Source organism: Crocodylus porosus, unplaced genomic scaffold, assembly GCF_001723895.1.
Source record: "Crocodylus porosus isolate Cpor-Errol unplaced genomic scaffold, CroPor_comp1, whole genome shotgun sequence".
Taxonomy (NCBI): Eukaryota; Metazoa; Chordata; order Crocodylia; family Crocodylidae; genus Crocodylus; species Crocodylus porosus.
Window position 1 is genome coordinate 26,478,502 of NW_017728910.1, and position 17,321 is coordinate 26,495,822.

General features: G+C 47.6%; 1 protein-coding gene across 1 annotated transcript; it reads right to left on the reverse strand.

The window, feature by feature from the left end:
* Positions 1-10,066: 10,066 nt before the first annotated feature.
* On the reverse strand, positions 10,067-16,587 carry GMNC (geminin coiled-coil domain containing; the record flags this gene model as incomplete). Its single annotated transcript, XM_019532543.1, has 3 exons — positions 10,067-12,556; positions 14,896-15,012; positions 16,483-16,587. Coding segments are annotated over 3 exons (870 nt in total), but the record flags the coding sequence as incomplete, so codon positions are not given.
* Between the last annotated feature and the right edge of the window lie 734 nt (positions 16,588-17,321).

The window sequence follows — 17,321 nt, forward strand, 5'->3', positions numbered from 1 at the left end:
ATGTGTGTATAGCTGTATATTTATATTTTAATGGAAATGTGGATTTTGGCTTACCAGGATCTCTAGCGACCGACACTCCTGTTTGTACTGTGCTAGTTTGTTCTACTCCCAAATAGGCAAGGGGCAATTCCACACACAAATACCCATACACAACCACCACTGGGCCCAGTTCTGATCTCATGTACAGTGGGATTAATGAGGTCTTTCCTGGATTGCAGTTTCTGCGACTGGAGCTGCCCTGGACTTACACCTCCCTGGATCAGATGAGCATCGGCTCACATCCTGCTGGAGGGGCATGTGTAGAGCTGCGTCTCACTTGGGATCTTTTGCCTCTCAGGGAAAAGCAGTGCAGCAGGGATGATAAAGGAGCACTATGAATCTCTGCTCAAAACTTTGACTCTAGAAAGAAACTCTTTGAAGTTTCCTGGAAGTTAGACATGGCTTTTCCATCATTTTATAGTTGTGTTGAGGCGATGCTGTTGTTGTGATGGTCCAGGAGAGATGAGAGGCAAGTATTCTTGTGGGTTGTACATCTATTCCTGGACCATCTTTGTGGTTGGTATAGACATTGGCTAGCTTTCAGGTATCTAATTTTCAGAAATATTGGGGAAAAGCTAAAATGTAGCAGGTTTGGGGTTAATGCTTAGCTCAACCAGTCAACTTAAGTCTCCCACATCATATGTTTATTCCCAGGCACCCTCCTCACACAGGAATCATCCTAAAACAGTCCTCCAAACACACCCATAAACACATACAGGGAAACATAGTCCTGGGGTCTCTCCCCAGGCCCTGAGAAGGTGTTGCTGGCTTTATGCTGCTCCCTCAGTGCCGCAGTGCAAACTTCATCCTTTCTCTTGCATGAGTTACCTCTCCTGCTCTTATGAAGCTGCTGCCTCCAAACTTGCAGGCCTGGATATTTTTCCAGACCTGGAGACAGTCCTTGGCTCAGTTTTGCCACCACTAGCCAAGCACCCTCTCCCTCTTGGTCTCCATCCTCTGGCCCCTCTCCCTAGGAGTCTTTAACTTCCTGTGGGCTGTAATTATCCTCTGAAGCTGATCCAGTTCTCCTAGGTAGCCTGCAATCAGCCCTGACTGCCTGCAGCTGGCTGTAGTCCCTGCAAGCCTGCAGTCTTCTCCAGCCTGGTGCGTGCAGCCTGCTGCAAGCCTTTGTGAGGCCACCTGCTACACTAAAACATCAGTAAAGAGTTTGTTCCATCCTGTTCACTATTTTAGCATCTAGTTCTCATGCAATTCCAGACTCAAGAAATCTAGAGAAGATACAGAAAAGCATTTTGAGATTCCGAGTCTTTATGACAGCGTAACTGGAGCATTTCTCCTGAATCTGGAGCATGACTCCAGATTCTTCCCAGTGCACACAAGAGCAGCGTCTGACTACAAACCAACCAAAACATTTGAGGTTCAGCCTTCTTCATTAGGTTTTACACCCTTTGGGGGCTCCTGGTATTATGCTTAGTAAAATTGTGGCTGGTACCCCTGGGTGCAGACTCTAAATTCTCCAAATAACGAAAGAGGTGTTGGTTGTACTGTGTTGGTCTAAGGACATAGGCAAACAAGGTTCTTTGGGTAAATCCAATATATTTTACTAGACCAGCTAAAATAGCTGGAAAAAAATCTTCTTTGAAAGCTTTTGGGTGCAAACACCTTTCTTCAGGCCACTGGGCCCAGTGACATTGCCATGTTCACTGGAGCAAGAGTCAGACAAGGTAAAGAGAAGCAGGGAAGTCAAATATGCAAAATGCTTCAAAGATTACAGAGGTGGGGAGTGGGGAATGTTTCACCATCAGAGATCACAGGGCAGCTGTGATCTCAGGGCAGCCTCTTTATAGGGAATAAAGAGCAGCAAATAGGGAATAACTCTTCATTCAAGTGTATTTTAGATAACGTACAGTGCTTTCCACTAAGACATTTCCACTGCCTCCTGAATGCTTCTTTGGTTCTTTCAGGGAAGACTAGAAACATAATCTAAGAAAAATAACATCTGCAGCTCCAGCAAACACAGAGGTTCACTCAAAAGCTTCACTCAGGTAAAGGTACTCCTTAGAGGGTGAGGATCAACTATACAGGAGCAAGCACCCTGATGTTTCACTGGTCGTGTGTCCGCTCCCTGCTTAGAGATTCAAAATTCCCCAGCTAATGAAGCAGCTGTATCAATAAGTCAGTTATAACAGCTGTGATAACAGCTCCAGGCACATAGGCTCCCCTGTTCCTTGGTGGCCTAATGCTGTACTCTTCTGTGCTGTGAGCAGCGAGCTGGGTCAGCATCAGGCCTTAAGACACAGTAAAGGTAAAATTCAAGGCAAATTGCTCTGGCAGGACTCACATCCTGCATCTACACCCTAGGGAGGACGAGGACTCCTACTGCTCCGATTGCCTATGCTACATTTGTGGCATGAGCAAGGGGATCTTCTGCAAGACAAAATCTGACCCTGAGTGATGCATGTCCACTTGGCTTGCTGCCTTCCTCTGTTTTTCTTTGACATCTCATGGGCTGAATCATAGAATAATAGAAAAGCTGGGCCATCCCCAGGTCCCATCTAGTCCAACTCCTGCTTAAGAGCTCTGTCTGGACCACCCCAGATAGGTATACACTCATTGAGTTGGAAGGGACCTCAGGAGGTCACATCTAGGCCAACCCGCTGCTCAAAGGAGGACCAGCCCCAACTCCATCATCCCCTCTGCTGTCATATTGAATGTAATAGTTTGAACGCTTGTAATAAATACCCATTAGCCGATTTAGAAAATAAGGCAAGGTTCATCTTTTTATCTAGGGTCATTGTTTGTTTTTGCCTATGTGGTAAATGCCTTGATTCTGAATTCATCTTTAGAGGCCTTGCAGCGAATGTGCTGAATGTCTTGGTTTTTTAATATTATCTCTAGAGGCCTTTAACAAAATTAACCTAAAAGTGACCCTTATGGTAAACACTCAAAGAGACTGAAACCTAGGGGCTTTTGGAAGGGGGTTGGCAAGAGGTCACAGTGGTGATGTGGAAAATTTCCCAAAGAAGACCCAGGAAAGGAACCCATTGGGTAAAAGATCCGAGCCCAAGTTTGGGAGTAGTGACAGGTTTGGGTCGGAGGGGCCCAAGACGGCAACTCACCCAGTATCTAACCTGTAACCTACAGTCCCAAGTTAGAGGTAACCTCACTTGCAGGACACTAAAGGAAGAATCGCAAGCACAGGCTGGATCAGACTGATCACCTGAACAAGCCTCCTCCATGAACGCGAAATTTTTGTTCACGCTGAAGCCATGGAGCGCCCGAGTGGGACTGAAGGACAGGGGCTTGTTCCTATCACGGCTGAGACAAACCCTAAAACCATCACTAAAGAATGAAAGGATCCCTGGAGATTTGGTTTCTCCGAATTCCAGGATTGTGAGTATACCGTGAAAAATAATAGTATTGATTCCAGTTTAACCTTTACTTGTAATTGTAGCTGGTGTTGCAATACTGATTCTTATAGCATTGCTTGGGAAGGAAGTGTGTTTGAAGCATTGTTTCTAACATATGTAGTTATTGTGTTTTTAATGTTTGTGGTTTTTCTTAAAGCTAAGCAGTGTTATATCCGTAGCAAGGAATTTTAAAATAAAATTGTGTTGTATGAATTAAGTGTGCAATCATTGTGAAATCGTGCAATCAACCAAATACTCCCCCAGCCAGGCACATCAAATGGATCAGTAAATTGTGTGGATCTTTCTCTATTCCATAACCCACAAGAGACATCTGCAACTCCTGCTTTTAACAGCATAAGGAGCAACCCTCACAAGGGAACCAAGTGCCCAAATCATCACAGACACCCTGTAACTTGTCAGAGGTACAGCAAGGGCACGGTGTCCTGCCCCTGCACAAACAGGAATTAATTTGTTAAAATACACTTGAGCGATCCAAGGAGGAGCAAGAACAAAGGACGGTGCACCTTTCCATGCCCCATCAGCTGTCGTTCCAATTACCAGCCACGAGTCTCCTCCTGATGTCGAGTTTTCCAACGCGTGCAAGAGTTCAGAAATGAGGAGTGCTCCTGCTTTCAGCACCTTGGCCAGAGCAACGAGCCTTGCACGTCACACAGCACGCTCCGAAATGGGGATGGGGCAGGCCCGGTCCTCCACACTGCCTGACCATGCCCTTTGGGAAGACCACCGCGTCTTGAAGTCACATGGCCAGCAAGTGGAAGACCTAAGCTAGTGGTGTTGATGACTTTGGTTGAGTCACAAGCCTTGCCTCGGTTTCCTTTTCTGCCAACACGGGAATTAACGTAGATTAACCTGCCAGCGAGGGTGTTAAAGCTGGATGCTTCCCAAGCACTCTGGGATCAGCAAATGGAAGATGCCCTGTCTGTCCAAGCTGGTGGTATTTTCACCATGGCAGTGATGCTGCTGAGTGTGTTCTTCACTTAACATTTGGGTCAAAAGCAGCAGTTGTCTCTGTTGCTTTATGAACGAGCACATCTCTTGTGCATGGGATGGTCCAAGATGCCTGGCTGACTCCAGCCCCCAAAACCCTCCTGGGTTTCTTAGCAACTGAAACGTTGAATTCTGGGTCTCAGGCACAGGCACCGAGCTGATGTATTGTGGGTTGCAAACCCCACCTTGGGATGTGTATTACTAAAACTTTCAGTAATGCACAGCGAAGACACCGGGGCGTGCTTTAAGGGATGGAGTCAGAGGTGAGCTGCAGCTCACTGTAAATGATTCACCGCCTGCTCAAGGCTTGTGGCTGGGTGGCATGTGTCTGGCAGCCATCCCCACTGTTACTGAACTGTCTCTTCAGAGGCTCAGAAATGTCTTCCAGAGGTCAGGGGAGGTTACAGCAGAGGGCTCATTAAGTGGCTCTGTGATAAGCAATAAACCAGCACACATTCCCCAGAAAAGCGCATCTCCCTCTGGTCCCAGAAGGTGCCTGATTACTCATAAACATGCCCACCACCAGGAGAGAGCGTTAATAAGTAACACAGCTCTAATTTTGGTGTCAAGCACAATTGACTTACTAAAGATTGGCACTCTGGACTCAATCTCTCCTTTCTAAGCTTTTAAATGATAAGGTGATGCCATTTACACCTCCCTCCATTCATGTTCATAGTAACAGATGAAAATAATAATGCCCTGAGGTTTATGATGAATAAATCTGCTTGTAAATTTATTTTTTTGGATTCTCCTTTAAAAAAATAGGTGTTTTAGAGAGAAAAAACAAACTAGGTTGATGTCCCTAGAGGCTGGTGTCATTCCCCGGGTAGGTGCAGACTGGGATAGATCAGATGGGTGATATACTGTCCAAAGGATGCAGCCGAGCCCTGCTCTCCAGGCACCTGTGAGAGGTTCCTGCAAGTCCCCATGAAGCAGTCACTGCACAGCCTGCACGATCCTCGAATCACAGAAAATGAGGGCTGGAAAGGACCTCATGGGATCACATCTAGTCCAACCCCTTGCTCCAAGCAGGACCAGCCCCAACTACATCATCCCAGCCAAGGCTTTGTCTACCTGGGTCTTCAAAACCTCCAAGGATGGAGACTGCACCACCTCCCTGGGTAACCTGCTCCAGTGCTTCACCACCCTCGTGAGAGTTTTTCCTAATATCCAACCTCAACTTCCCTTGCTGCAACGTGAGCCCATTGCTCCTTGCTCTGTCAGGCCCTGTGTGGGAGCAGCTGCAGTTTTGTAAAGGGGGTGTTTTCCCAGCGGGAACTGGATAGAGCAGTGGTTCTCAGCCTTGCTAGTTTTGAGGCCTCCCTCAGTCTCAAGCAGGGGCAAATCCAAGGGGCGGCACTGCTGTGCTTATACCCCACCTTCATTCCTGCTTAACGCAAAGTTTCAAACCAACTGCCCAAAAGTGACAGCAGCATTTCTATTCAGGCAGCGCTTGACTTCATGGCTCATTGTCATCTACCTGATCTTCTAAAATCTTCACTCCGCAAGTGCTAACGCCGCTCTCTTCTTTCCAGCGGTCTTGATGCTCCACCAAGCAATCTAGCTCTTCTTCGGCCATTCTCCTGTCCGTTGACTGCTCCTGGTCACGAAGCTCCTATTTCACAGCCGTGCAGACTGTCTTTAACTCACCAAGTGCTATTTGTTTTTGCTCCAATCTTAGGCTGAATAATGCAGCCTTAGGCTGCTCACACATCAGTAAAACTCCTGGTGTCTTTTTAACTGGAGAAAGCTATGTGCTGTGTTATATGTGATGATGCACCTCACCACCACGTACACCCCCCTTTTCAAAACACTAGATCCTTCCCTGGACTCAAGGCAGCCCTCTGAAAATGACAGATTTTATTTTATCTTTTTTTTTACTTATTTTTGACTACAGAAAAATGGTAGAGCCATTCGTTTATTGCAAAGAACTCCCACGGCAGGGCAGGATATTTCTAATGATGATGATCATCATCATGATCGTTGTCAGCAGAGCAGGATGTTTCTGACACCCTGGATTCTTACTGGAAATCTCTGCGGCTATTTTGGGAATTGTGTATAAGTGTTTGCACACCAAATTGAAAATATTGCACGGGACCCTTGAAAATACCCTTGAAATACCCCAGACTGCCATGCTTCCTTGGTTGAGAATCACTGAGCTGACTCCACCAATTCACCCTTCATCAGCTTACACATATGGTCCAATCCTGCTCTCACTGGGCACCCACATTTAATATGGAAAGGCCTGCTCCTGCTTTCATCTAAGGCATCGGGGAAACTCTGATTTAATTCAGCGAGAGCTCTTTTGAGAGCTTGGGTTCATTAGGAAGGCAGGGGTGAACTACAAGCCTGATAAAAATGTTCCTCTTTATGCGAAGCCTCTTCATGTGGCCAAGCACAATTTTTCATGAGCACATCGTGTGAGAGCACAAAGTCCACATCCTCTGAGGGAGCACTAATTAAGGACTCCAAGATTTTTGCTTAAGATGTGGAAACACGAGTATGACTAAAAGCAGGCATAATCCTAGATCTGATAGCCCTAGAGAGGTCTGTGGATGACAAGCGGGGAGAAAGCCTGACTTACCAACTCATCCAGGGTCCTAAATGTTTGGTCAGTGGAGCTGCATATGAAGGAGCTGGAGACGTTTACAGCACTGAGGTGTTATTTCCAGCTTTATTAGATATAACTTATTGGCACCAATAAACTTGACTCTGACACATCATTAGGACTTTTTGCACCCATTGACACACATACACACACACCACAACATCCAACCAAGACGCATTATATTAATTGCTGCTGATATTATTGCCCGTTTCTAGAGACACCGAATGCTTTTTGTGTGTAATGGCATGTGTTGCCTTCGCATCACCACAAAGGATAAAAAAAATAAGGCCCTTCGGATAAAAATAACAAAGCAAATCTGTTCATTCCAGATGGGGATTTACAGGGGGTGAAACTTGCTCCTGCATAAAGGGTAGGCCAGTGTTTCTGGGCAATGTGTGTCCAGATGAAGCATGCTATATTCCCAAGGTTTAAACAGTGCTGCATAGGCTTTATGTACTGCAGGCCATGGGCTTGCCGTGAGGTTTCCTCATGGGGAACAGCAGATAGCATCACATTGCTGATGCAGATTGATGCTGGAACTGGGGAAAGCCAAGGCACAGAGACCACACGAGCTGCTTGAGCCAACATCAGGTGCCACAACTCCCGATCCTCACTCCCCCTAATTAATGACTTAATTAGCTGAAAGCACTGGCCCATGGGTTCAACCTTCTGGTGGTCTCTGCTCATACCCACCTCCTACCTCCCGGAAAACTGAAGCATAGGATGGATGAAATAACTTGACCATGGACACACCATGAATGAACCCAAGATCCCTACGGTCCCAGTCAAGATCCTTCCTACCTTCTAGCTATTGACCAAAGACAGCATGATAAATGGAGACTGCTGAATGATGGAGAAGCCCAGGAAAGAGAAGGAACCAGCTTGAAATGAAGCCTGGTTTCTAAAGTTTCAAAAAGTGAGGGCCTCAAGACAGGCCTGTAAGATCATATTTAGCTGCCGACATAAGTTCCTGGTTTTCAGAGGTAACAGGGATCTGCCAAACTTCCTTTTGGAAAGGATGGCGGAGGGGTTTTCAGTCATCTACAGTTTCATTATAGGAACAACAATACTTCACCTCAAGGCACTGCTTAATATTCATTTGTTCCCAGTGAATTCATTTGGTGCTTCACTACTTCACTCAATGTGACCAGTACTGGGCCCGGGAGAAACATATTATTTTATAAAGGAACACAGAAAGATAGATATTCATTAGGCCTCGCAGGACTAGCTTCTTTACAGAGACGGTGTATTAAGGAAAATGGTTTGCTATTGTTCTTGGGAAATGGGGGCTTAGTGGGTTTTTATTATTATTATAACTAAATAAATATTGCACAGAAAAATCTTCCACAGACATTCCCTCAAATAACTGATCTTTCAGTGCCATGAGCATCCATGTCATTAAGTTTAATCAGTAGAAATGTCTCAAAAAGCAAATTTCAAAGGCACATTCATGAAGATTTGCCAAAAAAAAAGGGAATGGGAATAATTTCATGTGCCTTCTGTGGCCAAACACAATTAATTGAACCAAACTAAAAGAAAAAAATAAAAAGCAACTATTTGTGATGAACGCATGGGATGAAACAATATTGTGCTGAATAAAACTGCAGAAATGCAGGAAAAAGGGGCTACCTTTGGCTAAATTAGTCACTTGACTAGTTTTCTCAGGTCTGTAATTTATTTAAGTGCTGTGCAGAAGGATGGCATAGGCATCATTTAAGTCTCACTGGGCACATCTACACATGCATTAATGTGCTTTAGTTAATGCACACTGAATCTAGTGCCTTCATTGTAAGGGCATTTTAACATGTGCTCTGGTAGTTGGAGGGAGCCCACTTTAATTAGAGCAGCTTGAGAGTCTTAATTAAAGCGGCTGGAATGTCTCATGTATCAGCGTCTCTACGTTTCAAGATGGTGGCAGGGGCACTTTATCTAAAGTTTGTTGAACAAGCTTTAAAGTGCCTCCATTGTGATTTTGAAGTGTGGGGACGCCGATATACAAGATGCAGAGGCTGGCTGGAGTGCACTAATTAGCATGCTTCAGCAGACTTAATTAATCAAGTCTGCTCCAATGCACTGTAATTACAGTGCGTCAGAGCAGCCTCCATGCTCATGTACAGGCAACCTTAGCGGTGCTTTAATGCACATTAAAATGGGCTAATGCGCCTTAAAGTACTCGTGTAGATGTGCCCATATATCCCTATTCTGAGATGTCACCTGGGACTTAACAGCCTAGGCTTAGTGCTGGCATCCTGCATGTGGCAAATGTCATCCTAGTGATGTCTAGCAAAGAACAAGAAAAAAATGTAGTTCCTGTTATGAAAAAAACCCAAACCTAGCGATGAGGGTATCAAACAGGGACAATGACCTAACCACTTATTTAAGATTCATTTGGTTTAAAGACCAGTTACTGGACTAAAGGTAAAGACTGTAATGCTGTCAGTTGTATGACACTACGATATGTAAATAGGACTGCCTCCTATGCTCTCGTTTTATAGTTTTAACACATAATAAAGGTGCAGTTGCATAGGGAGGCAGAGACTCTCCTGGACACCTGGTTTAATCCTTTGTAGCATGCTGCTCATCCTGTTTAGACGACACACAAGCACAAACCCAGACATCACACTCCCATCACGCTCTCATGTTAAGGAAAGTTAATTAAACAACGTGCTTTCTACCCTCTGTACAGATCAATATTAGAGCAATAACTTTAGCAAACAGAAAAAACATCCTATATGCACCCATCTTCCACAGCTTTCTAGACAGCAGAGCAGAGCTAGTTAACATCTTGTCTAGAAAAAATGAAGGCGCTGTTTGTATCAGAGGAAACCTCATCCTGTTTTCATTTAAAATATAGCAAAGCAGAAAATTTGCTACCAGTGGTTTTGATTCTGCTCCACCTGAAACTGGCCAAACTTCCATTGGTTTGGTTTTAATTTGCGTGCATTATTGCACTGGGTTAAACTACTGCCTCTGCTAAATGCATTTAAACTTCTTGTTTTGCGCACAGAACACCTACCCTAACCCTCCAGAATAAGTTACATACAAATACAGATCGGTTTATTTAAATATTGTACAAAGAATTAGTTTAGCTCCTGACGCAGAAGCTCCAATACTGAGAGTCTAAGGCACAAGAGGATGCTTGGAGTAGAAAAAATGGATTTTAATCCTTAACTATGTAAAATAAAATTAGACCTAGGCTTTATAGGAAAATAAGTAACCGGAAGGACCCTTTCATAAAGAATCTTTCCTCAAATTGTGGTCACAGATGCAAATAGACCTCCTTGGGAGAGTAGGAATCACCAGGTCCATCCCTTGGTTCTCAATTCGATTAAGACTTGAACGCCAAAAGATGAGCTGAAGTCAATTAGCAAGCAAAGGTTAAGCAAAACATTGGATGTCTGTAAGTTTACTTCGTATCAGCCGACTTGTTCTAACTATTGCTAACAGTGCCGTCAGCTTCTCTAGCACCCTCCGTCCCAGGATTTTAAAGCAGTTTTATAGGCAGGAATGCATTTACCCCTGGAACACCCCTGGGAGATGGGTAAGTGCCTAGAGAAAATCCTCAGTCCCAGGTAATGGCTTCAACCACTAGAGGACACTGTCCCCAATGTCAGAGGAAACATTTTCCACAGAGAGGAGAGGACAAAAGAAAAGCCGAAAGTCGCCTAGCTTTTGTGAGAAGCAGGGGTCTCTGGGAAACGAAACCTCAGGCTGATGCTGCTTCGGATCCAGACACAGTTTTCTGGAGCAGGAAAAAGAAGTCACGCGCAACCAGCTCTGAGTGTCTCGGGTAGCCCAGAGAGAGCCACAGACTCTGCTGATAAAACTTAAACGTGGCTTTTGTGAGCAAAGGTGTCCAGTATCCAACAGCAACATCCTGAAACCTCCAACAAGCACGCCCAGGAGCAAGTCGGTCTCAGCCTGATGGCTGATGATCACAGAGACTATTGCAAGTGTAAGGGGATTCATTTGTTGTGCTGGCAAAGGTGGTTCTGAATTCATCTCTCTGCAAGCTGTAATTTCTCCCAGCAACGTACCGGGCCATCCCCTCAGCTGGCAGTGGTACAGTTACATTGCTTGACAACAGCCAAGCACCCAGCCCATCACCTGTAATTCCAGGGACAGCGAGAAAGCGATGGAGCAGTTTTGCCTCTGTGGGTCCCGCAGTGAAAACAGCTTCAAAACACAAAGTGCAGGGAACTCTAGGAGTTGCTGATTTGGTGCAGAAAACCTGCAAAGTTGGTTGAGTTCCTCCTGGCTCATAAGGTGCCCTCCATGTTCGCAAGCAAGGGATTGCAGGGACAAGGACAAGGGGCTGGAGCATGTGCTAGTGGGCCCCTTGGTGCTTGGCAAGATATGCAGCCGCGGGGACTTCCAGGCTCCCAGCACCAGCACGACTATCCCCTCTTCTTCATCCCTGGTCCAAACCAGCTCTGGCACAAAAGGGCAATAGCAGAGACCACGTTCCCTTCCTGTCCCACCTCTGGGCAGTCAGGTCCAGGAAGGGGTGGTACCCGGGGTCCAAGGCAGGCGACACTGGGTGCAATCCTGCCCAGTAGCTCCGAGATGGCAGGAGTTGGCTGGTGTAGCAGGAGGGTTGGGATGCATGGCAGTGATGGGGTTGCAGATGCAAAGAACAGACTAGGGGGGCCTGTTTGTGTCAGAGCCTGGGCAGAGAGTTTATACACTTCTCAGTGCTATCTGGAGCCGCTCTGGCCAAACTCAGGAGCGTTGGGGGGGGCGTGAAACGAGCTGAGGGGTGCAGTAAGAGAAAAGCCCATAGGAGGGACAGTGCTTCCATTCTCCCAGCCCCTCTCCAGCACGAGCAGGGCTAGTTGCAATGGCTCAATGTCTGTAAACCCGTCCCCAGCGGCCAATGTGGTCACTCAGACTGCTTAGGCACCCACGTGAACTTCCAGCCCCCCTCATCATCACGGCGCACGAAGGCCTGACCTTGCTGGAAGGTATGCGTCTTCACGTTGCGGTGGGGGCTCACGGATGTGGTAAAGGCCACTTCGGTTTTGTTGCGCGACACATCCTGGGAGAAATAGGGCAATCCGTAGGTGGGGAAAGGCACATCACCATGCCCGGAGGAGGATGCACAAGGGGCTGAGGAGAGAGGGGGAAGATAGTGTGTAACCTCCTTGCAGGGGCTGACCGTGCTGGGGATGCGGGTCAAAGGCTCAAAGCCGTACAGAGCTGTTGGGTCCTCTGCACTGTCATAATCCATGGCCTCCACGGGCTGCGGGCAGTATGGGTCCTTTCTCAGCTCGCCGGCCAGGGCACTGTAGTTAGCTGATACTGACTCATCAATGGTGTCAATGTCTTTTAACCCAAGGGTCTGTAGCACCCAGCTGTCCACTGCAGGGCAGGGGGGCTCTTCACAGGCAGTGAACTCATTGAAGAGGTTTCTCCTGACTTTTGCCGGTGGAGGAGACTCTGGAGGGGCAAAACAATCGTTCTCCTTGACCTTCCTCTTGCCGCCTCTGAAGATGGCATGGTCCCTCTGGCCACTGCCCGACAGCAGTTTCTAGACAAGGGAATGGGAGGACAAGGCAGGTTACAAACTAATCAGGCGTGTTCCAAAGCTAATTATTCCCAGAGCTCGTTCTCCATGACAAGGCAGGTGCAGCTGTGATCGTTTGGGGGCATTGCTCCCTTCGGGAATGACCCGTGGCCTTGAGAGACCAGAGCACGGTAAGGCTGGAGCTGAGATTGTCTTCACATGGGAGCTCAGAGTAAATCCTGCTGTAGTGTCTGGACAGCAGGACGGGAAAGACACCTAGGATAACCCTGGGTTGCATGGAAACAAATGGGGTAGCACAGATAGCCAGGCATCCTCAGGGGTCTCACCTTATAGAGGGGAAAGGACGGCAGAAGCCAACAGCTCCTTTTCCCTACAACAAATCAGAGGGATTGCCCCTGAGAGCCTCACCGAGATCCCCAGATCCCTGCCCTCGTGCCCTAAAGGGGCAGCAAGGAGCCGAGCTCCTGTGTCCGTGGGGGCCAGGGTTGCTGGAGGAAGCATGGAGTCAGGGCTCGGGGCATAGCCCACCTTCAACCATCATGAGGGGGCTGAGTGACTTGACTAAGATCTCCAGAATAGTCTGTGGCAGAGCTGGGAACAGGGTCTCTTCTCTGAACAGAGGCTTCTTTGCCTTCCAGGGTGGAAAAAGCGGCAGCCTTCCTCCCACTGGAAGGACTGATCAACAGATAGAGGTGTTGGGGAGAGGAAGATCTTTACTTCTTCTGAACTCTTCTTCTAGGAAACCATAGTGAGCAGATCACTGGGTTTTTGGTCCTCTGGCAAGTGTGGAGGGAAAAAAAACAATCAACCAACCCCCAAAACAAACCTTGATCCACGACAAACAAAGATGTTGTATGACCCACAGAAAAAAAAAATCATTTTGGATTTGAGCCTTTTTATTTTAAAAAAAGGGGGAGGGAGGGAGCATTGAAAACAAGTATATGAAAATGGTGAAGCAATAAGTTTCAAGAAAAAATGGAAACGTGCAATTTTGAAAATGGTTAAATGAAACGTTTTGTGTTTAGTTAATAAAGAAATATTTCAACCCAAAAAACCAGCAATGCTCAGATGCGATTGGCTGAGATTTTCACTTTGCTGAATCTGCAGTTTTTCCAAAGAACGTTTTGGCCCAAATAATTTTCAGCCTGTTTGACTCATGGACTGGAGGTGATAAAGTTCAATATCTTTATTAATGATCTGAAAGATGGGATGGAGTACACACTAAGCACACTGGCAGATGACCCCAAATGGGGGGAACAGTAGATACACTGGAGGGTCGGGCTGGGATTCAGAGAGACCTCGATACATTGGAGGACTGGGCCAAACAAAATCCCATGCAGTTCAACAAGGACAAGTGCAAAGTCCTGCACTGAGGAGGGAGCGATCCCCTGCACCGGGGCAGGCTGGGGGGACGGGCTGGGCAGCAGCTCCGCAGAAAAGGACCTGGGAGGACAGGGGTCAAGAAGCTGGACAGGAGCCAGCAGTGTGCCCTTGGTGCCAAGAAGGCGACCGGCATCCTGGGCTGCATCGGTAGGAGCCTTCCCACCAGATTGAAGACAGTGATTCCTCCCCTCTATTCAGCACTGGGAAGGCCACATCTGGAGTCCTGTGTCCAGCTGTGGGCCCCCACTGCAGAAAGGATGTGGACAAATCAGAGGACTGGCAACAAAAATGGTTGTGGGCTGGGGGACAGGACTGGTGAGGAGAGGCTCAGGGAACTGGGCTGATTGAGTCTGGAGAAAAGAAGACAGAGGGGGATTGAATAGCAGCCGTCACCTCCCTGCAGGGGGGCTGCAGAGGATGGAGCTGGACTGGCCTCAGTGGGGGCAGACGACAGGACAAGGAGCAATGGGCTCAAGCTGCAGCAAGGCAAGTTGAGGTTGGATATTAAGAAAGACTCTCTCACTAGAAGGGTGGTGAAAAACTGGAACAGGTTCCCCACAGGGGTTGTGGTCTCCATCCTTGGAGGATTTTAAGGCCCAACTCGAGAAAGGCTTGCCTGGGATGATGGAGTTGGGGCTGGTCCTGCTTGGAGCTGGGGGTTGGACTTGACGTGACCTCCCGAGGTCCTTTCCATCCTCATTTCCTATGATTCTAAGTTCAGTTCATAACTCAGGAACATGACTTAGTCCTGTCTACAACAGTCAGGCAAACCACAAAACGACTATCAGGTGAGAACACGACCACCCTTCTGGAAGTTTTGCAAGTGTTGGAGAGGTCTTTATATTTGTGCATTATCTACCTGTGGTCGTTACCCCCTGTTTAACTATTAAGCATTTCACCTGCGTGCTGCATTTCCATTTTCTCTACACATGCTTCCACAGCAGGTGTGAACACCATACCTTGGCCTTCTCTTCCAAGCACTTAATCAAAGCTGAATTCAGGTATTGTCGGAGGTTGTTATTTTCTTCATGTAACCTAGCAAGTTCCTCTTCCTTCTGCAGCAAGGTATCTTGAAGCTGCAAAATACAGAGACAAATGAATACACACTTCTGGGGTGTGTTGACTCTGTAACCTAATTGCCGCTGCCCTGCTCAGATTGGCCTGCCAGGATTTGATGATTTTTGTGTTTGCTTTGTGAATGCAATCCCCAGAACCCCTTGTCCCGGCAGCCCTCATGGCATGACTGTTCAGTTCTCACTTTTGACTTCTCTTATTCTTCACCAAGTGCTTGAGGAAATTACTTTGAAAACCTGTAACCACAGAAGCATAACAGAGGTGTGCAGGGGAATGAACTGCAAACAGCCCTTTAAATACACGGATTATCTCAGCCATGATGCATGACTGCCACTTTTTCTGCTGCTCGCCAGAGAGCCTCAGCTTCCCTCTGGATCCCGGCCTCGCTACTCTGGACCCAGCCTGAGGAGAAAGGAGAGGCTGAGGGTGCAGTTAATAAAACGCAGATCCCAGTGTCACTCTTTCTACTAGAGTTTCATGCAGAGGCCCCAGTGAGAGCCAGTATCCAGTGCATACGCCAGGTAGGAGGCAGGCATTGACACACAGAGCTCACAAGCTGCAGAGACAAAGGGAAAAGGTCGAGGAAAGATGCTTGAATTTAGGGAAAAAATCCTTGCATTGATCAAACCAATGGGCGAACACCCCTTAACTTCAGTGGGGCCAAGATTTTATTTTGGGTCAGGATCACCTTGAATTATGGATCCAGGTATAAGGGGAAATATGTAGTTGGCATACCCAATGCCCTTTTTACTGCCTGTAAGAATCAACCGAAAAGGAAGAGGAAATGTGACTGTGTTTCTTCCCCAATGTGATTAACTTTTGCTATGTGAGATACCCAAGGCATCTGGGGCACATGCATAAAATCTGCGCAGTATCAGACCCTAAGGCATTTCCCAGCGATGCCTCGGATCTCTTTGGACAGATATGGTATAAAGTAGATGGGCTGGAGACACGGACACTGGAATGATCCCTTGGGAATTATTCCTTGTATTATTCCTAAGACACTGATCAGCAAACACTTCCACCCAATCCACCAGATCAACTGAGAGATTTCAAATAGGAAACCATGCTGCTCTGCTGCAGGCTTCCTAAGTTATTTGCAGCAGACAAACTGCTCTGTGATTTTCTTCTGCACTCAAAAAAGGCGTGCAGTGCCCCAAGCCTGCATTTCCCGACGGAGGTCTTGGTGCTGACGAGGCAGGCCTCAAGTCTAACAAGGGGTGCCCTGAGTCTGAAAAAGGTCGAGAGCAGCCATTCAAATATTTCAGGACGACTCAAAGATGCAGAGAGAGCAGGGACAAAAATGACTTGGTGTTACCAGCACTTCCCACACCCATGCCAAAGAGAAATGCCGGCTGATGGATACGTCGATCCCAAACCCACTCTGAGTATAAATGCAGGCGTGGAGGCCTGTGTCCTGTAAGGGAGGGGTGTGCTCCCCTGGGGAAGGGGGGCATTACAGGACAGGTTACCTGCTTGTTTCTGTAGAGCTGGGAGGACAGCTGGTCTCCTGGCCACACGTCATCCTGACCAGCAAAATCCAAATCACAGAACGGGTCTGGGAGGGGGAACAGAAATCAAAGCAATGAACGCAGGAACCCGAGTTTCCATACCAATACAGAAACCATCGTCAGGGGCATTTCAAACCCTGTGGTTTGCTCCTGCAGGCAAGGAAGGGTTTTGCTACACAGCAGAGAGATGTCAGCTATTTAAAATAAAATAACACATCTGGAAATCAGCCTTGGTTGGGGCCAAGACCTCTGTGTCAGGCAGACACTTGGATCTGTCAGTAGGAAAGGAGGTTTCGACGTAAGCATGGCAGAGACCCTGAGGCAGAGGGGCAGCAGGCAGGGAGTCCAGACACCTGGGTTCCCGTCTGGACATTACTGCTCCTCCACCACGGCCCTGGGCCATCCCCGTTTCCCCATCTCTGGTAGAGGCTAACATCCGGACTGCTGGGCTGCCTCGCAGAGGACCAGGGCAGGCTGGTCCAAGACCTACCAGGGGGCACGTTCACAGCAGCCGCTTCCCAGCTGTGCCCAGCCGGTCCCTCCCGGCTCCCTCAGACCCTAGTTCGCTTAACGCATCCCGCTCTGTAAGAGCTGCCCCGATGGGGCCACGCTGCCCCGGGGGGTGAGCTGGGTCCAACCAGGTTTCCCCCTGTTCCTCTCTGCATTGAAGTCTCCAGCATGGACAGTCCCAGCTGTTTCGGCTCATAAGCTGTGCCCCTCCTGCCCAACCCCCAAATTTCCCAGGGATCAAGCAGCACCCCCAGCCTGGCATTGCACCCCTTCCAGGGGGAGATCAGGCA